The 26,865-nt window shown below is 44.4% G+C and overlaps 1 protein-coding gene across 2 annotated transcripts in view; it reads left to right on the forward strand.

Annotated features, from left to right (window-relative positions):
• Positions 1-8,824: 8,824 nt before the first annotated feature.
• DDI2 (DNA damage inducible 1 homolog 2) overlaps positions 8,825-26,865 on the forward strand; it is a 50,559-nt gene continuing 32,518 nt past the window's right edge. For both annotated transcript variants that reach the window (XM_030185844.1, XM_030185845.1), the window contains exons 1-4: positions 8,825-9,053; positions 21,963-22,092; positions 22,863-23,090; positions 25,510-25,636. In XM_030185844.1, the coding sequence (XP_030041704.1) occupies positions 8,916-9,053; positions 21,963-22,092; positions 22,863-23,090; positions 25,510-25,636 (623 nt within the window). In that variant the 5' untranslated portion in view covers positions 8,825-8,915. The remainder of the gene's footprint in view (positions 9,054-21,962; positions 22,093-22,862; positions 23,091-25,509; positions 25,637-26,865) is intronic.

Consider the following 26,865-nt stretch of genomic DNA (forward strand, 5'->3'; position numbering starts at 1 on the left):
AAAAATTTTTTAAAGGAGTGCTTGCTAGGTCAAAAGTTTCATGACGTACAGAAATTACGTAGACTATTTTGGAAGCCCAGATAAAATGTTGCCATTAAAGGTTGAAAGAAGGGTTAACAATGATCAGCATGGTTTAATGGTAACATGGTAAACCCCAGAAATGATCAATATGCCATTTTGAAATGAGAGTGAACACTATTGGATGAGAAGAAGATCGACACAGTCCCCTGAAGAAGCTTTATGAAATAAAATGGATGCTTTGTCAGGAGTGAAAGATAAGTACTTTGATGCTTTGTTATTTTTGAAGGTGTGATATATTTAAGAAAAAAAATAATGCAAAGAATTAAGTATATAAGAAAAAAAATTGAATAAATGAAAGTTTGAAGTTATGGGAGTGTTTTTTTTGTAGACCAATGTTAGAGAATGGACCCGCTTCCATGAAGCATCCCCGTGAGGTCTTTTTCACCCTATACTTTAAATAGCTTTCAACTTATCTACTGTGTGTATTTGACAAAGTCCCTCATAAGGGACTCCTTGGGAAATTTGGGTCTGGGGTTAGAGGCAGTACCTTTTTGTGGATTGCAAAGTAGAAAACGGTCAGTTATCTACATAGAAAAGGTTTAGAAGTGGAGTGCCCCGAGTGTGTGTCCTGGGACCTGTGTTCATTAAAGTCAACAATCTGGCTATTGAAGACACTTTGTGTTGCACATTTGATTGGTCCTACTCGGTAGTGTTGATGGGTAGTGCGGCTCAGTTATTACAGAAAGGTCTTGGAGAGGCGCAGTGCAAATTTGTGTTATTAGCGACCTTATCAAAAAATGCATCCTACAGTCCTGGGCTGCTCCGGGCCCGCCATCAATAGTTGCCTGGCATAGTTTTATGCGGGGAAATGGCAAGCTGGCTGCTTCTCAAGTTTGCTGCCTCAATGGGGCACCGTCAGTACCGTGACATATGAAGCAGATATGTTTTTTTATATGTGTCGGAGACTTCTGTTGTGGATATTATTCTTTGAGTGTCCCTGTGGAAGAAGGGGAGGTGGGGATCTTAAATCAATAAACCATGAATCAGAGGGGGGAAGCTGACTCTAATCTTGGCAACTAGGAAGACCGGAATGTGATTGAGTTCGCATTTTGCCTGTGTGTATTCTGCTATGATTTGTAGTGTGTGCTGTTGAAGTGCTCTTGCTGCACTCTATTGAATCAGAGAAATGCATACAACAAAGATATTTTCAAGAAAAAAAAAAAGTGACAATGCAAAGTGATGTACGTGAGTGGAAAAATAATCGCAACTACTGAAAGAAATGCTTGGTTCAGATTAAGGTATTGTCACTCAGAGTTTGGAAAAGGCATGGATGATATGTTGAAATTTTTTTAGCTTAGTGCTGTGGTGGCTTAAAATAGAATGGAAAGGAACCACAGTTCCATAAACAGAAAAGGCAGGGAAGGAAGAAAAGGGAGGATAGAGGACCTCCTTTAGGAAGAAAGGCTAATCAGGTTAGGAGGCTGCAGCCAGAAGTGGGGCAGAATAGTTAAATAGGGAGCAGCTATTTAACAAAAAGAAGCAGATATTTCTTGAACTGGCAGGGTTTCTTTTTTCCCACACAGCACCTGGATACATTGCCTATACATGTTCAGTCTTACAGACAGCATACCGCCTTTCTGTGGTTTTTTTGCAATACATTCAAAGCAGAGGATTGAGAGACTTGCTCAGAGTCACAAGGAGCTGTAGTGGGAATCGAACCCAGTTCCCCAGGATCAAAGTCTGCTGCACTAACCACTGGGCTAATGCTCCAGTACAATACTTTTGACTACCTTGGCAGAGGATGATAGCAGCAGTAGAATTCATCCTCTAGGAGATACAATACTTATCACTCAACAAAATCCCATTACAATTCCAGAAGGTATATTTCTTATAATAAGTTCTACTCGTCTTACACCCAGTCATGACAACCTAGCTAGCAACCTCAGAACAAGGCTAACAGGTATAAAACTGCAAAAACCTTCTCAATGGCAGCCTTTTGACAGACTACCCTTCACTCATCTTCCAGTAGGAGGCTGTTTAACAAACTTTCTTACAACTTGAAAACTTGTCACCTCAAATCCATGGATGTTATGCATCATAAGGTCAGGATAGTGCCTCAGCTTTCTTTCACTTCCTCCTCTTTCAACAACAGCAGAGTTTTGGATTCCTCATTCTCGTCTCAACACTGTAGAGGAAGAAGTTCTTGTCCTTCTAGAAGCTAGAGCTACAGAACATCGTCCTCACCCAGTTTCAAGGAGAAATTAGATCTTACCTGCTAATTTGCTTTCCTTTAGTCCCTCCGGACCGGACCAGGATTGGACTGATGGGTTGTGCTCGCCTACCAGCAGGTGGAGACTGAGAAAAAACTCTGACTCTAGAGAGCCAATAGGAGCCCTGGCCATGTGACCTTAGCCTCAGTATTTGAATAACAAAGCAGGAAAGAAAGAAAGACCTTCTGTGCCGTATGGAATCCTAGCAGCCACAAAGCACTCGGCAACGCCAAGTATCAGAGCTCACCAGCAACTCTCACCAGAGAAGTGGTATGGCCCGATATGTATTACAGCTCACCAGCAACTCTCACTAGAGAAGTGGTATGGCTCACTTGTACTATAGCTCACCAGCAAATCTCACCAGAGAAGCGATATGGCTCACATGTAATATAGCTCACCAGCAACTCTCCCCAGAGAAGTGGTATGGCTCACGTATAATATAGCTCACCCGCAACTCTCACCAGAGAAGTGGTATGGCTCACTTGTCTTATAGCTCACCAGCAACTCTCACCAGAGAAATGGTATGGCCCACTTAAGATTTTATATATATTCCATCAACTGAGCTTACCAGCAACTCTCACCAGAGAAATGGTATGGCCCACTTAAGATTTTATATATATTCCATCAACTGAGCTTACCAGCAACTCTCACCAGAAAAGTGGTAAATCATATTTAAGGTTTTATAGATATTCCAGCAACTGAGCTCAGCCACAACTCTCACCAGAGAAGTGGTATGGCGTATTTAAGGTTTTATAGATAGATTCCAGCAATTGAGCTCACCAGCAACCACCAGAGATGTGGTATAGACCACGTAAAGTTCTGTATATATATAGTATTGTTCCACGAATCGTAAAGGAATGAATACACTTCCTACTGAATACACTTCCTACTTAATAAAAGAAGCTAAAGAGTAGAGAGAACATGGGAGGGGCCTGGTCCGGTCCGGAGGGACTAAAGGAAAGCAAATTAGCAGGTAAGATCTAATTTCTCCTTCCTTAGCGTCCCTCCGGACCGGACCAGGATTGGACTGATGGGAAGTACCAAAGCAGTAATCTGAAGGGAGGGACCCTATGAAAACTGCAGAGAAATGTTCATGCTGCATAGACCACCTGGCGACAACTAACATGTAGTGTGTCCCAATGAGCAAAATAAAATGAAACTAGGACTAAGTTGCCAACTTACCAATGTGCACCGAGAGCACCAAAAATCGCCGTAGTAAGAATAGAGCCCGCTTCTGAAGTTGTGGAATATGTTGTAATACGCTGTGGAACTGCCCTCTCAGCGAGAAGAGAAATAGACATTCTCATTTCCTTGATCCTTCGCGATATAGCGGGTTAGAAACAATGAAAAACTTTTACGCCTACTGGCTAGAAGGACAAAACCAATAAGAAAAAACCGATTGGGAAAGGTGAAAACTTTAAACTACAGCAGACCGAAAAGAAGTTACCAACTGTAGAAGTATTCCACACATAGATCTACTTGCTGCAATGGCTACTGGGAAATACTGCTTGAAGAGGAAAACTTTATAGAAAAAGTTATGGCTACTAGAAAACAGAACTTTAAGAGTCTGTTCACCTAGTTCACCTAGCTGGTGGACGAAGCGGGAGGTACAGGTGCAGGACTCCTTTAAGAAACCGCTTTGACAGTGGATGCTGCATAAGCGTGCGGTTGTCAACAGTATCATGCATCACTGATAGAGCTGCCAAATGAACTCTAATGGATGAGTAAGACAGACAAGATTTCGCAAGATGCAGAAGATATTCCAAAACATGCAAAATGGATACTGTTTGTGGAATGAAGTGGCGAGAGGAGTACCACAGAGTGAACCGTCGCCACTTTGATTCATAGGACTTTAATGTAGATTTCTGTCTGGAAGCAATTAAAACTTGAAGTACTTCCTGCGAAAATATCAAAGATGTTGCAGACCCAGTAACCACGCCATAAGTTTGAGTGACTGGGGGTCCGGATGTAGAAGGGTGCCTTGGTTCTGCGTAAACACCTAGTGAGATGATGGAAGAAACGCATAAAGAAGGTTGAAAAACCCCTGCTGGACGTTGGCATCTGTCCCTGTCTCCGTCAAGACTGTTGCTGAACGGAAGAAGCAAGAAATGTTCGTGAGCCTGAAGGCAAAAAGAGATAGCCCTGAAGTGTCGCAGTGAGGAAGTAAGGCTGAAAAAATGAGAGTCCATTCACCTAAACGCAGGGTGACACAACTAAGAAAAAATGAGTACAAACTCAAGAGTATACTCTTAACTCCTCCTTGGCGGATGACATAACCCATTGCCATGGCAAGGACCAACATAGCTCTCTCCGCCTTGTTTGTCAGTAGGGAAAACAAAATTCACCCGAAGGTAAAACGAATTGCTGAGGTCCCCCAGAAAAAAAATATATAAAAACAAGCTTCTGCCAAAAAGTGTACTGCACGAAGCATCCCAATGACAGAACTAAGGTTCTTGAGATAACTAGATGACACTTAAATAGCGCGATTGATGACCCTGAGATTCGCAATAGGATGAAGGAAAATTCCTTCTTGGGCATTAGAAAGTAAAATTGCATTCTGCAGAATAGAGCGAGAAAATGGCCGAAGGCCCAAGGTCACCAAGAAAAATATAAACTGGGATGTTTGCAGAGGAGACAAAAGACTGTGCGCCAACCTGACTAAACAAAGAGAAAATCAGAGATATCTGATGAGAGATCAAATGAGAGATCAAATGAGAGGCCTGGCTACAATCACCACCCAACCTAGAGACTGTAAGAAATGCAACACCCGGTGCGTGACCTGAGAACTCTGCTGATAAGACTTTCTCCAATTAGGCAGTCGTCTAGGTAAGAATGAAATGACCCTAAGAGCGCAATGAACATCCTCTTAGATCTATAAAAGAACGGAAGAGAGAATACTGCTGAAAATGACCGGTTAATGCATAAGCAAAAAACTAGCCATTCTCTGGACCCTGAGGAGAAGAGGAAGGGTGACCAAGGACACCAGTTAAATAGGGCTACAAACTCCAACCCTATCTCTATGGCGTTCCATAGTTGGGTAAGTTCTGAATATAGAAAGTTCTGAATATAGGAGTCCACCAGCTATGGTAGTACGCTCCGGACAGAAAAAAATTGTCCCAGTATGAACGTCTGATTCACCGGCCTGTAATTTCTTGGATCTCCCTAATCCACATACCACTAATCCACGTACCACGGTCATGCGTCCTCCCTCACTGAGATGTAGATTGTAAGCTCCTTTGAGCAGGGAACGTCCTTCTTTGTTAATTTGTACAGCGCTGCGTAACCCTAGTAGCGCTCTAGAAATGTTAAGTAGTAGTAGTAGTAGTAGTACCAGACTCACACCCAATAGATATGAATGTTGAGCTTGTTTCAGGTTAAAACACCGAACCTAGGCCCAGGGTCCCCGGTGTTCCTAGTGGTGAACAGCCATGGCAAATATTGTATGCGTTAGTTTGCAGAATTACTGCAAAGCCTTGCTTTTGGAGCAGAGATTTCTGTTCGATACTCTCGTGAGAGGTTTTTTTTTTTTTTTTTTCTTTAATGCTGTTCTGGCTGTAGAAAGGTGGACATTTGAGCTTCCCCAGAATGGCAAAACTTATGTACCTATGCCCATTAGATATGAATGCTGGACTTGATGGACTTTAGGCCTTACCCAGCATAACCATACTTATGTACCTATGGTATAAATACACAGGAAGTGAGTGAATCCCCTTCCAATTGAAAGAACACTCTGGAGTGAAGGCGCATAGAATGAAAATGAAAAAGGACAAACTTGGAAATTACCTGTAACGAAAAAAGTGAAGTTGTGCCACAGCCACTTGGTGAAGGCAGTGTAGACAAGACTGTATCTGAATTCAAGAAAGCTTGATATAACATCAGGTCTCTAAGGAAGAGGAAGAGATAGCAGATGGTATGTATAGGCATACTGGACCAAACCAGGATGTTTATAATCTGCCAATGCTGAACTGATAGAGTAGAGACAAACACGAGTAGATGGTTTGAGGACCGTCCACTATCTTTAAGTGAAAGGATGACTTTATTCTCTAAGTGACCATATGTCCTGTAAAAACCAGAAGAAAGCTAAAATGAAATATGAGAGGCTTCAAGGCAGTTGGAAAAGAAGGGAAGACATGAATAAAGCATGCCTGCTAAGGCAGCTGAGTGACTGGGAGCTTGGTAGACAGGACTGTCCCTCAGAGAATATGAAAGAGCTGATATATCCCCATGGCATCTGAACAATATACTGTATGCCTCTAGAGAAGGCTTCTTAAAGCTTAAAGCCGGAAAAAGAAAACACTGTATAACACTACAGCCATTGAGAGTGATTGTCTGTTAAGTTCTTAAAACACTATATAACATCATAGGCATGGAGTAAAATGCTTGAAAGGAACTAAGATATTATGGTCAGAATTGCAAAGTACCAATCAATTGACTCTTAGACAATGTAGTCCTATTCATCAGGGAATGAGAAAGACAAAAATTTACTCTATGCCTATAGAGAAAGTTTCTAAAGTTCTTAAAACACTGTATAATACTACAGCTATTGAGGAAAATGCTTGAAATGAATTATGATATTATATTATGATAAGATGTAGATTTTCCACCAGGCAATGAAAAATGACTGAGCACCAGAAAAAACTAGTGTTAACAGCCCCGTGATACATAGAAATTTAAAAGAAGAAAAGCTTGTTATATATCCATATATGAAAGGAGCCCCCTTTCAACCAAATATTGCCTGCTGATGTGAAGAGCATTTTAGAATACGCCGTTCAGCACATACAAAAGTGTACACATTTTGGAGCCGAACTGCTCTATGAACTGCAGCCTTACCTTCAGCAGAGAGATCCCCGACTGATAAGATGGAGGGAGAAACAAAATGGCCGCTGTTCGCGCCACTGGCCCCGTGGCAATCGACAGCGCGCCCGACACCTCCGAACAAGCGGAGCCCAGTGGAACGTTGAAGAAACAACAGCCGGCGAAAAAGGCCCCGAAAAAACCGGAGGCAGCACCGGACCCGAAGAAACCTAGAAGGGAGAGCAAAATTTACACGTTCCGGCTGCGTGAACTGCGCGACGCTGACCGACAGCAGCTGTTTGAACTTTTAAGCCATATCGGAAAAAACAGGTGGCCGCGCTTACGCGGTTCGCACCTTTCTTTTTTTTTTTTTTTCATTTGTTTAAACTGCCGCCGCCGCCAAAACGCAAGAAAATGGAGGAAATTAAATCTGACGAGAAAAATCGCTGTTTAAAGTCACAGATACTGAATTATTTTCTTCTGTTTGTTTTTTTTTTTTTTTATAACCCCTCAATCATAATAAAACACTGGAGCTGCCTGCTCGTTAGAAGTCTGGGGAAAGAAAGGCTGCTTCTTTGAATTTCCTTTTATTTGATTTAATTCTTTTGAAGCAGCTACCTGTTAAAAGTGGCTGCCTCTCCCAAAGACGGTACACCTTTCCAGAGAAAGGGACGGCCCTTCCCTGCTAAGCCAGGGAGATGGGGAGGAAGGGGGGTGGACTCGAGACACCCGAGTTTAACACCCCCGAGGCTGTCAAAGAAAGAAGAGAAAGGAAACCCTGTCAAGCCTCTAAATAAGATTCCAGGCACAGAAGAATTATCACAAATATCTGTAATATCTAAAGAGAAAAGGAGAGAGACTAATGGGCTCACTTCCTACCTGCTGGGAGACTGAGAAAATACTGGGGCTAAGGTCACATGGCCAGGGCTCCTATTGGCTCTCTAGAGTCAGAGTTTTTTCTCAGTCTCCACCTGCTGGTAGGCGAGCACAACCCATCAGTCCAATCCTGGTCCGGTCCGGAGGGACGCTAAGGAAGTCCAGGTTACTATTCTAGGTACTTTCTCATCCCCCCAAAAGTTAATGGGGGGTGGGGGCGAGACCTATTCTAGATCTTTGTGGCTTAAACAAATACCTAAAGAGAGAATAGTTCCGGCTGAACTCGCTAGCCACTCTTCTACCGTTAATCCCCAGAGACAAAGCTCGAACTGGACATGACATAACCCCTTATAATTCCCCCAATGTGTCTGACTCACAAACTTTTACTCTACTACTATATCACCTTGTATTTGTTCTACTGAAACTGGTGATCGCCACATTGAGCCTGCAAATTGGTGGGAAAATGTGGGATACAAATAAATAAATGTTCCAAAATTCTGGACAGAAGCCAGTTCCTTATAGAGGGGATTTGGTATCTTGAAGACAAAAGGATGAAAAGATTCATTATAAGAAGGCCATAGGTTAGCATCGTCTCCTCTACCCCTTGACCATCAGATAATCCATTGGAGTCCTAAATTGCTCCTAAGATACAGATGACTTACAATGTTTTTTCTAGTCCTGAAAGTCTTTAGACCTCTTTGGTCATCACTCTGTTCTTTAACTTAATAAATTCAAACCACACCCACTACAGTTCCCGGAAGCGGCAGGCGCGCGAGAGGGGGCGACGCGTCAGACGTCGTCGGCCTGGGCTCGGCGCTTGCGCAGTGCAGGAGGCGAGTGCGCGCACGCGCGTGGCGGGCCAGTCTCGCGCTGGGCGCCTGGCAGCCTTTCGCTTTCTGTCTGTTTGTGTGTCCCCGGGAGGGAGGGAGGCGTCGCGCGGCCCCCGCAGCCGCCATGCTGATCACCGTGTACTGCGTGCGGAAGGACCTGTCCGAGATCACCTTCTCCCTGGAAGTTGACGCCGACTTCGAGCTGCAGAACTTCCGGGCCTTGTGCGAGCTGGAGTGCGGGATCCCGGCGGCCGAGAGTCAGGTGAGGCGGGAGAGACAGAGAGGCCGCGAGGCCCCGGGGATCCGGAGACGGCGCGCGACTGGCAGCTTACACAGGCCTCTGAGGGGAGGGGGGGGGGGTCTTTCTTCTCGAGGTGGGGGCGGAGACCACCCCAGCCCTGTCTCTGGGGGGGGGGGGAGTTGAGACCACCCCAGCCCTGTCTTTTGGGGGGGGGGAGTTGAGACCACCCCAGCCCTGTCTCTGGGGGGGGGGGGAGTTGAGACCACCCCAGCCCTGTCTTTTTGGGGGGGGGGGGGGGATGCTACTCTCTCGTCTCTCAGGTGTTTCAGGAATAAGTGTTGTCCCTGATCCTACACAGGTCTCTGAGGGGAGGGGGGGCCCCTTCCTCTCGGGGTGGGGGGAGTTGAGACCACCCCAGCCCTGTCTTTTGGGGAGGGGGGGGGATGCTACTCTCTCAGGTGTTTCAGGAATAAGTGTTGTCCATGATCCTACACAGGTCTTTGAAGGGGGGGGGGCTTTCCTCTCGGGGTGGGGGAAGAGACCACACCAGCCCCATCTCTGGGGGGGGGGGGGGGGGAGATGCTCAATGCATTGGTAGTCTCTCAGCCTGAGGTGTTTCTGTAATAAGTGTTGTCCCTGATCCTACACAGGTCTCTGAGGGGTGGGGGCACCCCTTCCTCTCGGGGTGGGGGCAGAGACCACCCCAGCCCTGTCTCTGGGTGGGTGGGGGGGGAGTTGAGGCCACCCCAGCCCTGTCTCTGGGTGGGGGGGAGTTGAGGCCACCCCAGCCCTGTCTCTGGGTGGGGGTTGGGTGGGGCAGAGACTACACCAGCCCTGTTTCAGGGGTGGGGGGTGGGGATGCTCAATGCATTGGTAGTCTCTCAGCCTGTGGTGTTTCTGGAATAAGTTCATCCCTGATCTTACAGAGGTCTCTGAAAGTGAGGTGTTTCCTGTCTGTGAGGGGGGGGGGGGGGTCATTCCAGCCCTCTCACGGGGGTGTCGGGACTCAGCCACACGGGCCACTGCTGGTCTCTAATCTAGAGGAGTTTGTGCTGATCTTACAGGAGGTCTCTGACAGCAAGCGAGCGAGCTGTGCCTCTGCCTGCTCCGAAGTGTCTGGACTGGAGCTCCAGCTCTGCAGTCCTAGGGTTAGTCCAGAAACACCTCCAAGAGACTAGTATCGAGCATCCCCCCACAACCCAGAGACAGGGGTGGTGTGGTCCCCGTCCCCCACCCGAGAGAGGAAAGACCTCCCCTCCAGAGGCTTCTGTAAGATCAGGGACAACACTTAGTCCAGAAACACCTCTGAGAGACTAGTATCTACTGTGGGGGGGCAGAGACAGGGGTGGTGTGGTCCCTGCCCCCCACCCGAGAGAGGAGAGACCTACCTCCCTTTCAGAAGCTTCTGTAAGATCAGGGACAACACTTAGTCCAGAAACACCTCTATATAAGAGACCAGCAGTCGAGCATACCCTGACACCCCAGAAAGAGGGCTGCTGTAGGCCTTGCTCTACCTCCCCTCTTTTCTGGAAACACTTCTGAGAGATCAGCAGTCGAGCATTCCCCCAACATCCCAGAGAGACGGCTGATGTGGTGCCTGATCTCCCTCCTCCGAGAGAGGAAAGACCTTAACTTAAGACACTTCTGTAAGATCAGGGATAATAGTTATTCCAGAAGCACCTCTGAGAGGCTAACATCAAGCCTCCCCCCCCCCCCCATCCCTGCTCTCCCCCCCCCCCATCCCTGCTCTCCCTCCCCCCCATCCCTGCTCTCCCTCCCCCCCCCCCCCATCCCTGCTCTCCCCCCCCCCCCCCATCCCTGCTCTCCCTCCCCCCCCATCCCTGCTCTCCCTCCCCTGAGAGAGGAAAGACCTCATCTTCAGATACTTCTCTAAGATCAGGGACAACACTTAGAAACATGATGGCAAATAAGGGCCAACTGGCCCATCCTCAGTAATCACCAACTCCTCCTTTTCTCCCCCCCCCCCCCCCCCCCCCCCCCCCCCGTCCCATGCTTCCTTAAATTCAGACACAGTCCTTGTCTCCACAACCTCCACCAGGAGGCCATTCCATTCAGAAACACCTCTGTTTAAGAGACCAGCAGTCCAGCATCCCCCAACATCCCAGAGGGAGGGCAGGTGTGGTCCATGCTATTCCCCCCCCCCCCATTCCAGAAACACATCTGAGAATCTAGCAGTGTCTGTGGGATACTTGTGTGAGAGTCATAGCTATCATCTCCTAGCTCAGCAGGGGCAGCATTTGCATAAGAACTTATCAGTGATAAACTAGGGGTGTCCATTGTCTCCCCTCTGCTACACCTCAGAGAGCAGTCCACGTATCTCTGTGAGAGAGCAGATGTGGTTCCCCCTCCCCCTTTTAGGAACACCCAGGTAATGTCTTCCCAAATGGGTTAACTTTGTGCATACTATGCCAGGACTGAACTTCACTTTTCTTGCCAGCCTTTGTTGGAGATGATCTTAACCTCTGATATTCTGCTCATAAAGTGTAATTTGCATCAGCAACGTGTCAAAATGTGCTTGGAAATTATTTTAATCACACTGGTGGCACCCAGTACAGTTGGGATAGTTTTTGCCATATTTTCTTGGTTTCTGATCGACTCCTTTCACTCTTTCAAAAAAGTACAAAGACCAGGAGACACTCAATGAAATTACATGGAAATACTTTTAAAGGAAATGGGAGGAAATATTTTTTCACCCAAAGAATAGTTAAGCTCTGGAACTTGTTGCCAGAGGATGTGGTAACAGCGGTTAGCATATCTGGGTTTAAAAAAAAAGGCATGGACAAGTTCCTGGAAGAAAAGTTCATTGTTGAGATAGACATGGGGAAGTAACTGGTTGCCCTGGGATTGGTAGCATGGAATGGTGCTACTAATTGGGTTTCTGCCAGGTACTTGCAACCTGGATTGGGCACTGTTGGAAACAGGATACTGGGCTAGATGGACCATTGGTCTGACTCAGTATGACTGTTATGTTCTTATTTGCTACTCCTGGAGTGTCTTTCTTCACATTTAGTACAGAGTGATTACTGGTTAGACCAAAGAGTATCCTGTTTACAGCTGCATCTAATCCAGGTCACAAGTTCCTGGACGGATCCCAAAAGGTACATTACATGTTGTTTATCCCCAGGGATAAGCAGCAGCTTTCTCCCAAGTCTTTCTCAATAATGATGGTTTATGGAATTTTCCTCCAGGTACTTGTCCAGCTCTTTTTTTTTTTTTTAAACCCGGTTACACTAATTGCCTTTTACCAAATCTTCTAGCATTGAGTTCTAGATCTTAATGTATTTTTTCTTTTTTTGAAAGAGTAAACAACTGATGCATTTACCCATACCATTCCACTCGTGATTTTATTTCTTTATAGCTATTTTTTCACTGAGCTCAAGAACCCTAACCTCTTCAGCCTTTCTTCAAAATGAATTTGCTTCATCTCTTTTATTGTTTTTGGTCACCGTTCGCTACCTTTCTTAATGTTGCACTATATATATATATATATATATAAAATGTATTTTTTTTTTTTAGATAAGAACATAAGTATTGTTGTACTGGGACAGACTGAGGTCCATGAAGCCCAGAATCCTGTTTCCAACAGTGGCCAATCCAGGTTACAAGTACCTGACAAGATCCCAAAACAGTACAATACATTTTACGCTGCTTACCCTAGAAATAAGCAGTGGATTTTCTATGTCCATCTTAATAATGGCTTATGGACTTTTCTTTTAGGAAGTTATCCAAACCTTTTTAAACCCTGCTAGGCTAACTGCAGTTACCCCATTCTCTGGCAATGAATTCCAAAGTTTAATTACACATTTGAGTGAAGAAATATTTTCTCCGATTTGTTTTAAATTTACTACTTTGTAGCTTCATTGAATATTTCCTAGTATTTTTGGAAAGCGTGAACAAGCAATTCACGTCTACCTGTTCCAGCCCACTCAGTATTTTATAGACCTCTATCATGTCTCCCCTCAGTACCTTTTCTAATTCCACTATATCTTGTTTTCAGATGCGGTGGCCAGAACTGCACATAGTATTTGAGGTGCCTGTGGCTATAGAATTGCGCAAAATACTAGGTGTTGTCGAACCATGGAGCAAAACAGAGGCATTAGGATATTCTAAAGGGTCATGAATTTGATATACTGCCTTTCTTTGGTACAACCAAAGTGGTTCATTCTCTATTCCTTTTCATAACATTCTTTTTTTTTTCTTTGGCCACTGTCACACACTTAGCATCATGATTTCAACATATTCTCCATTTTTTATGTGTGGGAACTGCTATTGTGGAACTTAGCATTATGCCATCGTGCATCTATAGTTTGGATTTTTCCCTACGTGCATCGCTTTGCATTGGTCTGCATTAAAAATCATCTGCCACTTAAAGTACAAATGCTATACATGCAAGAAGCCATTTCTCTGTAGGTCTTGCTCAGCATCTCCATAATTAATGTTTCAAACATCTCTAAGCCCTTACGAAATAGTATTAGGCCAACAGACTGACTGTCGCTCCACTAATGTGATATATGTGATTCTGTATTGCTGTTAAAAATTACGGGCCCTGTTTACTAAGCAGCATAATAGGCGCATTAACATTTTGAACACGTGTTAATCATGTACATGCCTACAATATTCCTACAGGCGCCTAAAAGCACTAACGCACCTTAGTAAACAGGGCCCTGCATGTGAAAAGAAGATCTTTTAGCACAATATTGCATGGACCAGTGAAGCAGTTTCATTGTATCAGTTTAGGGGCAGAGATACAAAAATCATTTGGCATTAGCTTTCTTTCTTTTTTTTAAATGATATATATCCTATATAATAATTTGCACCTCCATCTGGATGCCTGGGTTCATAACACAGTTCCCATTGGTCCGCCCTGGGGATGACGTCACAGGGCGGACCAATGGGAAGTGAGAGGGAAGGGAACCCAGCACCAGCCACCAGAGGTGAGTAAAGAATCGCCTCCCCCCTCCCCCCCCCGAGTTCCAAGACTCCCTCCCTCCCTCCTTCCATTCCCGTCCGTCCGAGTTCCACGGGCCCACTCCCGTCCAATGGCCCCAATCCCATCAGAGTTCCACACCCCCCCCCCCCTCCGATGCCCAGCGCCTCCCTCCCCCTCTCTCTCTGGCCTCCGAGTGCAAGCAGGGCTTGTGTGGATGCCCCAGCCCTTCGTAAGTGCCAGCTGTTTTTAAAAACTTTTTACCTCTTGCTCCGCTGGCAACAGTGAAGTCCAGCACGCACGGACACCGCTTCAGACTGCCTTCGCTTTCGCTTCTGTTTCAGCTGTTCCTGTGGTCCCGCCCTCATATCCTGTTTGCGGAAGGGCGGGACCAGAGGCACAGCTGAAACAGAAGCGAGAGCGAAGGCAGTCTGAAGCGGCATCCTTGCGTGCTCGACGTCACTGTTGCTGGGGGGGGGGGGAGGGGTCCTGGGACGAGAGAGAGAGGAAGGGGGTCCTGGGATGAGAGGGGGGGAGGGGATTTTGGGACGAGAGAGGGGAGGAGGGGCGAGGCCTGGAAGGGGAGGGGCAGTCCTGTAACTCGAACGGGAGGTGGGGTCCTGCAACTCTAAGGGGAGGGGGATCCTGAAACTCAAAGGGAAGGGGGGCCTGGAACGCGGAGGACAGGGAGGGAGGGAGGTAGGGGCATGGAATTCCAAGAGGAAGGGGGCTCGAACTCGGAGGACACAGAGGGACGGACGAACGGGGGTGTGGAACTCCAAAGACAGGGGTGCAGGGAACTCCCAGGGAGGGAGGGGGGTTGGGGGGAGGGGGAGTGGAGGTTGGTGAGCGCCCGTTTCATTTCACACAGAAATGGATCTCTTTTACTAGTGTGTGTGTGTGTGTATATATATATATGTGTATATATATATATATATATATATATATATATATATGATAATGCACTAAAAAAAATCAATATTTCAGTTTTAATTGTATCCCCCACAACTGCTCCATAACGTAACTGTCCAAGAATTATACAAACCATGTTCCACATGCTTTCCCACTTGTTATGCTACGTCAGACTATTTAATAAAACTAAAAATTTAGACTGGATATTCAAGTATAGTCAGTATTAGTCATATAATACCATGGAGTGTAAACAGTCATATGCAAAATAATTTGCTTACAGTCTCCCTGCCTCAAAAGACACACAATTGATTTAGCACAGGGAATTTAAAAAGTTTGCACAAGGTCACACAGTGAGCTTTTTAGAGCAGAATTAAAAACATAAGAATAACCATACAGGGTCAGACCAATGGTCCAACTAGCCCAGTATCTTGCTTCCAGCATTGGTCAATTCAGGTCACAAGTACCTGACAGAAACCCAATTACTAGCACCATTCCATGCTACCAATCCTAGGGCAAGCAGCGGATTCCCTGTGTCTGTTTCAATAGCAGACTATGGACTTTTCCTCAAGGAACTTGTCCAAACCTTTTTTTAAACCCAGGTATGCTAACCGTTGATACCATATTCTCTGGCAACAAGTTCCAGAGCTTATCCATTGAGTGAAAAAATATTTTCCCCTGTTCATTTTAAAAGTAGTATCTTGTAACTTCCTTGTGTACCCTTGTCTTTGTTCTTTTTAAAAGAGTAAAAAAATCGATTTGCATTTATCTGTTGTATACCACTCAGTATTTTGTAGATTTCAATCATATCCCCCCCCCCCCCCAAATCCATCTCTTCTCCAAGCTGAAGAGTCCTAACCTCTTAAGTCTTTCCTCATATGAGAGGAGTTCCATCCCCTTAATAATTTTTGTCACCCTTTGAACCTTTTCTAAATCTGTATCTTTAAAGATATGGCGACCAGAATTGCACACAGTACTCAAGGTGAAGTCACACCATGGAGCGATACAGGGGAATTATATTTGTCTTATTTTTTAATCCCTTTCCTAATAATTCTTAGCACTCTGTTAAGTAAACACCACATGCTGTCACCACACGCTGGGCAGAAGATTTCAGCATATTGTCCACGATGACACCTAGATCATTTTCTTGGGTGCTGACTCCTAGGGTGCAACCTAGTGTCAAATAACTATGGTTTGGATTATTCTTCCCAATGTGCATCACTTTGCACTGGTCCACAGTAAATCTCATCTGCCATTTGGATGCCCAGTCTTCCAAAGTTCCTGCAATTTTTCACAATCCGCTTGTGTTTTAACAACTTTGAGTAGTTTTGTGTCGTCTGCAAATGTAATCACCCCACGTGTTCCCACTAGGGAGTAGCCTAGTGGTTAGTGCAGTGGACTTTGATCCTGGGGAACTGAGTTCAATTCCCACTGCAGCTCCTTGGGACTCTGGGCAAGTCACTTAACCCTCCAAAATAAGTACCTGAATATATGTAAACCGCTTTGAATGTAGTTGCAAAAACCTCAGGTGGTATATCAAGTCCCATTTCCCTTTCCCGTTTCCAGATCATTAATAGATATGCTAAATAGCACCGGTCCCAGTGCAGATCCCTGGGGCACTCCACTATTCACCTTCCACTGGGAGAATTGGCTGCCTAGTTTACCGTTCTGTACTTTTGATCATTCAGCCATGTTGTTTTCATGGAGCTGTCCTGCTCATGCTGAGGTGTGTGAAGCCATTCTTACGATGCTGGAATTAGGTGATTTGGTTTAGATTACAATGAAGTTCAGTAGTGATTGCAGTGTCTTCTCAGCCATTCTGCAGCTGTAATACTCACGTTGCTAGGTGTGCTGTGTCCTAGATATACAAACCATAAATGCCAATTCAGTAATATTGAGAATGTTTTACTTTGACGTCGCCCGTCATTATAAAATACCATACATCACTCAAAGGAGAAACCACCTCTTTTTCCCTTCTGACTCTCGAGGCTTGGCCCAGGCGCATGGCGTTGGCTTGTTTTCTTCTTGGCTGCTTACAAATTGAGTGCAGATGTAGGGGTTCCAAAGCTCTGTGATAGTGTCCATCAGAGGGTGAAAGGTGGACAGTAATTTTGGGAGTTCAACTTTAAGATCTCCAGGCCTGTTTGTTAGCTTTCTGACATTCCTATCTGCAGGGTAAGGCAAAAAAAAGAGTAACCCCCTAAGTTTTTTGCTGTTTTCTCAACAACCGCCTGGAATTTTATCTTGAAATTGTACAGCTTTATTTGCTGTTTTTATCTACGTTTATGTGTCTATTGATTTTTCTCATGTCCAAAGATGTTAGCAGTTTAAAACTTCCATTATTTGAAGAAGGAAAAAAAAAGGGGGGGGGTACCAGTTTACTGTTAATGAGGTCAGTGTGACATACACTTTTGTAGACAATAACGTGTATTTGATAATGTGATAATTTACAGATAAATTTATTTAAAATCATTTTGCATCGGAACGGTAAATCATGGGCAAGTTGTCGGCAGATGATCTGGGACAGCCTGCCACAGGGACCAATCGATAAGACTGTTCAGAACTTCTCAAAGTGACTGAAGGCCTGTGTTAAAGCTGGGGGTGACACTTTGAGCTTTCACAGTAACTGCAAAATTCTGACACATCGTTAATTGTATCGTTTGAATGACATTATTTTACTGTGTTTTATTTAGGTTGAGTAGTGATTTAAATTTGAATTTGAATAATCTGGGGCTTTACTGTTCTAAATCCTACTGAAATAAACACTTGACCTCCAATTTTATGTTGCTTCTTATATTATTTATTACGTTAATGCTCAATGCCCATTATTCGAGTTCTGCTGAATAGTAAAATATGCTATTCGGTACATCTCTAATAATAATATGTAAGTATGATGATTAAATAAGTACATAAAATTTCTTGTTGAAATTCAAAGTGGTTGCCGAGAAAACTGTAGGGGTTTTTTTTTTTGTTTGTTTTTTTACCTCATCCTGTATGTAATCACCAAATATAGCACAGGGTAAGGCACTGAGCAGATCAAAAAGGACTGCATGGCACCGGGAGCATGAATAGAAGGAAGTACAGATCTGAATGGCTTCCGTATGTCTCTTTCCAGCCAGGGATAAAGGCAAGGCTTGGGATAGTCATTTTAATAACGTGGATGGTGTCTATGAAAAGACTGGTTTCTTGGATCATGGTCTGATAGTCAGTGAGGAAACCCGCTGAGAAAAGATGGAATACCACTTTACTCAGACACATGCCGAAACACAGCCGTGTTGCGTCTGAGTAAATATTTATTGAAGATTCCTGTAGCTTCTAGTCTCTTCTCGCCATCTCTGCTTCAGCTTTGTTTTCTTTGGGATCTGTGGGGTGTGTTTCTTCTTTTTCTCTCCTGTTGAATAAAATAAATAAGCACATACATAATATGCCATTTGTATACAAACCAAGTATTCAACCAGCCTTAATCCAAAAATTGGATCTTTTCAAGTTAAAAGCCTACTTGAAGAACTAGTTCTTTCAAAAAAGCAGGTAGTTTTGTTCCAGGTGAGCCTCCAGCAGTATCAGATTCCAAAGTGTTGGAGCAAAACATTGACAAACCCATTGTTTACTCTGTAATTTATCATGTAGTATGGGATTTGCAACCAGGCTTGTGCAGTGCCTGCAGAGATCTTGACAGCACAGAGCTCTCTGAATCAGAAGATGCTTGGACCAATCTGAGGAGGCTTTCAACAAAGAGAAAAACTGGCTTTTTAACAAAATCATGTTGCGAACTGTAAATGTGATCTGGGTGAGGGCTGAGAACACACCCCTAGGGGCTAAGCTCTGCAGGGCAGAGGGAGTTAGAGGTGGGAGGAAATTGCAATACTCAAGGTGAGGTCGCACCATGGAATGATATAGAGGCATTACAGTATTTTTGGTCTTATTCACCGCCCCTTCCTAATTATTCCTAGCATCCTGTTTGCTTTTTTGGCTGCTGCCACACATTGAGCAGATGATTTCAGCATATTATCTACGACGACACCTAGATCTTTTTCTTGGGTGCTGACCCCCAAAGTGGACCCTAGCATCACGTAACTATGATTCAAGAGTTCAGTCTCTATCAAAGTCCAAAGACAGGAACCAGTGCTTCTGTATCCAATTAATCAAATCAAAACTGTCCATAAAGACATCAGACTGCTGATTGGAAGAAGGTTGCTTCTTTCCAACAGGAAGGTAGTACAATTTTGAGATCAGGGGATGATAAGATTCTGGAACTTCTTGCACTCTCTCAAAGAGGCTCACCTTTACCAGTTTCTGGAATGCCATATAATCAAGGCATGGCTGGTCTAACTGGCCTTTAATTTCTTCTTGCTCCTCTTATTGATCAGCTGACCCCTCCATCTCTTCCTTTTCTGCCTCCTATCTCTCAGACCCCACTCTTTTCCTTTCGCCTCTCTTGCTCAGGTTTCAGCTCTCCCCTTCCGTACGTATACTGATATTGTAAACTGCTTCATTATACTTTGGACATTAATGGTAGTATATCAAGCATTTATAATAATGAGAGTAATAGTAGATCTTATGTACCTCACATCCGTGGACAGTATGGAGTGTCCCATGTTTTTCTGAAGGGTTCAGTTCCTGACCTTTGGGTCTTTCTGCTCTTGGCTGTATATTTGTGAACCAGGTATAAACAAGAGTGAAACTGCTCTAAACTAGAATGTGCAATCACCTCAAGCACTAGGGAAAGGGAACAATGGGACTTTGAAAGTAGTTGCAAAAACCACAGAAATGCTGTATATCAAAGTGGTTTACATAGTATATACAGGTACTTATTTGTACCTGGGGCAACCGAGGGTTAAGGTGCTGCAGTAGGATTCAAACCTAGTTCTCCAGGATCAAAGTCCGCTGCACTAACCACTAGGCTACTCCTCCACTCAAGCTTAACACAGTCTGCTTTTTCCAGCTGAGGCCTTGATGTAATAAGTGCAGTGTTAGAATGCCGTATTTAACTTCAATGGAGAGCGTTCTAACGCTTGTGCTAAAACAGTTTTTACTCTCAATGCAGCAAAGTAACTTAGATACCTCAATTCTGCAACACAGTAAAACCATAGATTGTATTGGACACTATATATTTCTTCCTATCTTCGATCCCTATGTACCTGAATATACTAACCTTACCCGACCCTAATATCAAATTGTATTTGTTTCCATACTGGACTTGGCGATCGCCTTTACGGTATTATGTAAGCCACATTGAGCCTGCAAATAGGTGGGGAAATGTGGGATACAAATGCAATAAATAAATAAAAAGTAATGCAATGTAAATTACTTTGGCGTTAAAAAGTATTCAGTGTCAGTAAACAAAATGCAGACACCATTGCAGTAATCTGTATCCATCTTGCAGCATCATGAGTAAATACTGTATTTCATTTTCTGTCAGTGTGTGAGTGGGGACTAACCCACACTGACAGGAAAAAAAAAATCCCTGATTCCATCCCCTGTCGTCTACCCCTCCAAAATGCCCTGGAGGCATGAGTGGACCCTAGACCCACCACTCCCTCTCCAACCCCACCAAAGCAGGTCCTGGTGACCCCCTCTCCCCCCAGCAAAAACTCTTCTGATTTGGATGTACCTGTGCTAATGACCTTAGACAGTGGAGGGTGAAGTGACTTGCTGGAGGTCACAAGGAACAGCATCGGGATTCTAACCCTGGCTTCCCTGGTTTTCAGCCTGGACAGTTCAGAAGCTGTTAAATTTGTTGTAACTCAGTACAAGGATAAAATTGCCCATTTGTATAACCAGTAGGCCTGTATTCCACCTTGATTGATTTGATAGCATATCTTTCAGTAAATGAAATGAAGTATATTAAATGCCAAAACCTACTCTCATTTGAGCAACCATTCTTATCCAATAGAGAAGCAGGCATGAACCTAAAACCAGGCTGTTAAACTAACATTATCCTTTTTATCAGTTGTCAAGACTGATATGTGGTGTCTGACACTGCCATAGCTGTACTTTTTGCATAAATCGTGATAAAAGAGTAACTTAAAACATAACGTGAAGTAGAATATGACCATATATATTCAGACTGGCATTTACAATTAGAATAGTATTTGTGTAAACCTAATCACACGCCTAGTTGTAGGATCACTGAAAGGCATGGGTGGGCAACCTCAGTCCTCAAGGGCTGTAACTGAGTTGGATTTTCAGTATTTCCCCATGAATATGCATGAGATCTATTTTCATACAATGGAGGCAGTGCATACAAATAGATCTCATGAATATTCATTGGGGAAATCCTGAAAACTCGACTGGGTTGTGGCCCTTGAGGACCGAGGTTGCCCACTCCTACTTTAAGGTCTCTTATGGTAGCATGTCTGCTTCCTGTTTCCTGTGGTATGGTTATGACCGGAATAGTTCAGTTTGATCATTAAGAAATCTCTAGGAAACTTTAACGAGCCTCAGTTGAAAATAAAAATGTAGTTCTAGGTAGAACATCTGTTTGAATGGATGGCGCTAACCAACTTTATTTTTCTGAGGCAAGGAAGATAATTTATCTTGTACAGGGTGCCTGGATTACATAATCAGTGTCACTGAAAAGAGAAACATTTCAGGTAGAGAGTACTGGATGGAACTGGGATTTCATCTTATTTAATTTTGTAATCTGATCACTTGGGGCCCCGTTTACTAAGCTGTGCGCTAGAGGCGCGTTGGTACTTTTAACATGCGCTGTGTAGGCGCCCACAATATTCCTATGGGCGCCTACACAGCACGTGCTAATGGTTGTTGTTATTCTCAAGGTTATGGTGTGGGGCTTTGGGGCATCTGTCATTGTGGGGCTGTGGAGGAGAGCAGTGCCGGTTAAGGCAAATTCCTTTGGGAGAGGGGATTATTGGAGGAATCTAGATTTGGATTTAAGACTAAATTTACGGTGTTTTTCTCTCCTGAAGCAGCGGGGGGGGGGGGGGATTATTAGAAACGATACGGTTTTTAAGATTTTGTCATCACGCTTTTGAAGTCTCTTCTTTTTAAAAGTCTCCCTTAGATTCCATCACCTCTGAGCTCAACTCTTTGCTGTGACTCTCCCTGTACAGATTATTTATGCAGAGGTTCCTCTGACAGACAGCCATCGTTCATTGGCCTCCTATGGTTTGAAAGATGGCGATGTAGTGATCTTGAGGCAGAAGGAGAATGCAGATGCTGGGCTCGCTGCACCATTCTCAGGTAAGGAGACCTCTTTCTGCAATGGTGGTACTGGATGCCCATCTTAGATTTGACCTCTTGTTCACTTAACACTGTAGAATTGAACTCTTTCTTGTCTACTGCACTTCTGCCCTGTGGTTCGCCTCTTCTTAAGGAAAGAATTGCTTTCCATAATAACTTAAGGTAGCAGAGAATGTGGTTACAGACTCAATACTGGAGGGCATTAGCACACAGAACCCTTTCCTGTACGCCAAGCTATTGAATCGTTGATATTGGCAGAGAGACCACCAAAACCATCAAGCTCTCAGTCTTGGGAGCTCATTATTAGTTCCAAGCATCATCCTTCAGCCTGATGACAGTTCTTCATGGTTGTGGCTCTGTGCAAGAAAGAAATTTTAGTGTATCTGTTAATTTTGTAATGGAGGATCTGCTTTGATATAGCTATACTGAAGAATGACAGGCCTTTATAGGGCAGGGCTCACAACTCTTTGCTCTGTCTCCATCTGCTGGTGGGAGGGGTACAGCCCATACGTCTGAACTTGTATGACTCAAGAAAGTCATCAGGAAAGCCTATATTTTTGCAGAGTACGGTACAGGATTTGAATTCTAAAATGTAAGAGTAGAGCAAAATAATGTAATGCTTTTCTTTCACAGTTTTTTCTGTCATAGATTCACAGACATGGCATCTCCTAATACGGACACGATGGCTAGTGGCTAAGCAGGGGTTTCTGTATGATGGGTGAATATTCTTAAAGTTTAAATGTATTAATACTTCTCTCTTTTTTTTTAAGGGTTACCCTCAATAGATTTTAGCAGCATTGCAGTTCCTGGAGCATCCGGTCGGCAGCCAGCACAGTCACGCGGCTTGTCTCCCCCTGGCTCCTCTTCCTCCTCCTCCTCACAGGGATTGGACAATCCAGCGCTGTTGCGTGAAATGTTGCTTAGCAACCCACATGAGCTGTCGCTGCTGAAGGAGCGCAACCCTCCTCTGGCTGACGCCCTGCTGAGTGGAGATCTGGGTGAGTTACTCCTGCACCAGGGCATATACAGGTCATATATGTCTTATGGGATGTACTGGGTGCTGACAGGGTGGGATAAAGAGAACAGTTCCTAAGGATTTTCCTGCTTATCCAGCATTTATGGTTCATCACTAAATTATATGCAGCCCTTGAACATATACCAGGAGATTGTTTAGTCACGGATAATCTTGCCTATGCCCTCATCGGTGTCAGCCCAACCAGAGGTACTTATAAGCGAGAAGGTTTCCATTGCAGTGAGCTGCTACCGGTGTGAGGCAAATGTTTGTTATGGATCTCAGGAGCAAATGAAATGATTCATTCAACAAATGAAGTCTAGTATAAGATTTTACAAACCCAGCAGTTGTGATGGTGCCAGTCTAGTGGTTTAGTGGCCGTGCTCTGGGTTTGATCCTCAGGTCAGCTGGGGACACAGCCAAGGAAGTACCTCATCCTTATGGCACAAGGGTGCTGCCTATCAGCTGGATGTAAGACCTACAATTTCAGGAGTCTGGAGGAAGTTGCTATGTGTGATTCCTGACCAAGGATTGTTGCTGCAATGAATGGGCTAAGTGAGTTGGAAGGGGAGGGTGTGTACTAGGGGGAAATACCCCAGAGAACGGCAGATGAAGGTACCTGAAGCCCAAAGTTGCAGGGAAGAATTACTGGACAAACTGTTGATAAATGAACTCTTCTGTTGCATCCCATCTTCCAAGAGCCCAGGTATTTCATCATCTAGTGGACAAGGAACCAAAACATGGAAGCTTTATGCTTTAGGGTTCAGCCAGTTGTGCTGATAGGTTTAATTTGTGCTGGCTGAAGACTTTTTTTTTTTTTTTTTTTTTTTTTGTTACATTTGTACCCCGCGTTTTCCCACTCATGGCAGGCTCAATGCGGCTTACATGGGGCAATGGAGGGTTAAGTGACTTGCCCAGAGTCACAAGGAACTGCCTGTGCCTGAAGTGGGAATCGAACTCTGTTCCTAAGTTCCCCAGGACCAAAGTCCACCACCCTAACCACTAGGCCACTCCTCCACTTCTCTTCTGTCGTCCTGCAGGGGCAGGAGTTTTCTTCCATAACTCCAGTTCATAGCAGTAATATGCACAGTTGTTCCTTCAGTGCACCAACAATACAATTTCATGTAACAATAGCAATTTTCCTCAGATTTTCCACGCTTTCCAATCCCCCTGCCCCCCCCCCCCCCAACACACACACACAGTTATGTTTCTACATATCTTATTCCAGTTGCCTCCCAGACTAGATAGGAAATCTGCATACTTAATGAAAAGTAATCATATTTTGACAGTTCACAGTGTACTGAGTTTAGACATAAGATATATAGATATGCCACAAGTTACCTTTATGTTTGAAATCTCAGCAGAATATTACATCTTTTATGTTTCAACGATTTTTATTAGTGATCAACAAGGTAAACATTACCAACGAACTCCATCTTACATTGCACAATTCGAGGTTACACAATGATAACATCCATCACTAAAGTTTTTCCATTTCCCCCCCCCCCCTCCCTCTCCCACCCAACTCTCCCCCTCTCTATTCCAAACTATATTACAGACACTAAACAACCACAGAATGATATATCCAAGTCATACCCACGTAGCCCTACCTCTCTTTGACCATTATATATGTTACATACTAATTACGCACTCCTGTATTTTTAACTCTCCTCTCTTCATTTATCCCCCACCCCCATCCTCTATTCAGCCCCTAAACCTCCCGAACCCTTCTCCCTGTCTAACCCGCCCTTTCCAATCCTGCATGCTTGCTCCAGTCCTTAATGCTCTTTATTCTCTGAATTTCCCCGTGGAAGACTATTCAGGATTTGACTGCGCGCCCTTGGGGATACTCCATTCGTATTACATCTTTTAAAAGGATGCTGTAAGAATGATCTGTTGGACCATCTTATTGATCTGCAATGCTTTGTGGTATTGATGCTGCTGTATTTAGTGCTGAACTGATTCTGTAGTGTCCATGTGTAGTTTGTATTTTTAGATTATGTATGTTGGGTTGTTAACCTGCCTTGGATTAAAGTGGGCTATAAATAAACATAAACCACAATCTATTTCAAATCATTTCTCTTGAGGGGACGCTAACTTCCAAAGCACCGCCAGACAGCTCTGTGTTTTGGGGGATCTCTACCATTGGGTGGTTTAAGAGGAAGACGGGCAGGGACTTTGGTATAGTCTTCCCAGCATCTGTCTTATCAGATGTCTCCAGTAGATTTTCACTTTGGGGCAGAGACCCACCATATATGCAACAATGTTCCCTTATTTCTGTACTTTCTCCAACAACTTTCATCAGCATTAGGGACACATCTTACATAAGCAAGGGGCAAAAGCACTGAACTAGCACCTTTAACCTCCAACGTTCTCTTTCTCTCTGGCTTTCCTCGTTCTAACAGAGAAATTCATCAGGGTGTTGTTAGAGCAGCAGCAAGAGAGAGCCAAGAGGGAAGAAGAGAGGATTCGGCTCTTCTCAGCAGATCCCTTTGACCTTGAAGCTCAGGCCAAAATAGAAGAGGACATCAGGTAAGAGCGTCAGTCACTGCCACAGCTGATGCCACTCCCACTGCAGGCAAGGATGGGGGGGGCAGAGGTGGCTGATCCTGCCATACTCACTGCTTGCAGGAGGGGGAAGGGTTAAGCCTGAGTTTGTCATGTATTTTCTGTGTTTGTCCAATGTGAAGACTTCCAGATATTGTATATCTAGATTTTCAGAAGGCGTTTGACAAAGTGCCGCACGAAAGACTCCTGAAGAAATTGATGGAATCGGAGGTAGGGTATTATTATGGATTAAGAACTGGTTGAAAGATAGGAAGCAGAGAGTAGGATTGCGTGGCCAGTATTCTCAGTGGAGGAGGGTAGTTAGTGGGGTCCCGCAGGGCTCTGTGCTGGGTCCGTTGCTTTTTAATGTATTTATAAATGACCTAGAGATGGGAATAACTAGCGAGGTAATTAAATTCGCCGACGACACAAAATTATTCAGGGCCGTCAAGTCGCAGGAGGAATGTGAACGATTACAGGAGGACCTTGCGAGACTGGGAGAATGGGCGTGCAAGTGGCAGATGAAGTTCAATGTTGACAAGTGCAAAGTGATGCATGTGGGTAAGAGGAACCCGAATTATAGCTACGTCTTGCAAGGTTCCGCGTTAGGAGTTACGGATCAAGAAAGGGATCTGGGTGTCGTCGTCCATGATACGCTGAAACCTTCTGCTCAGCGTGCTGCTGCGGCTAGGAAAGCGAATAGAATGTTGGGTGTTATTAGGAAGGGTATGGAGTCCAGGTGTGCGGATGTTATAATGCCGTTGTATCGCTCCATGGTGCGACCGCACCTGGAGTATTGTGTTCAGTACTGGTCTCCGTATCTCAAAAAAGATATAGTAGAATTGGAAAAGGTACAGCGAAGGGCGACGAAAATGATAGTGGGGATGGGACGACTTTCCTATGAAGAGAGGCTGAGAAGGCTAGGGCTTTTCAGCTTGGAGAAGAGACGGCTGAGGGGAGATATGATAGAAGTGTATAAAATAATGAGTGGAATGGATCGGGTGGATGTGAAGCGACTGTTCACGCTATCCAAAAATACTAGGACTAGAGGGCATGAGTTGAAGCTACAGTGTGGTAAATTTAAAACGAATCGGAGAAAATTTTTCTTCACCCAACGTGTAATTAGACTCTGGAATTCGTTGCCGGAGAACGTGGTACGGGCGGTTAGCTTGACGGAGTTTAAAAAGGGGTTAGATAGATTCCTAAAGGACAAG

Source organism: Microcaecilia unicolor, chromosome 13, assembly GCF_901765095.1.
Source record: "Microcaecilia unicolor chromosome 13, aMicUni1.1, whole genome shotgun sequence".
NCBI lineage: Eukaryota > Metazoa > Chordata > Amphibia > Gymnophiona > Siphonopidae > Microcaecilia > Microcaecilia unicolor.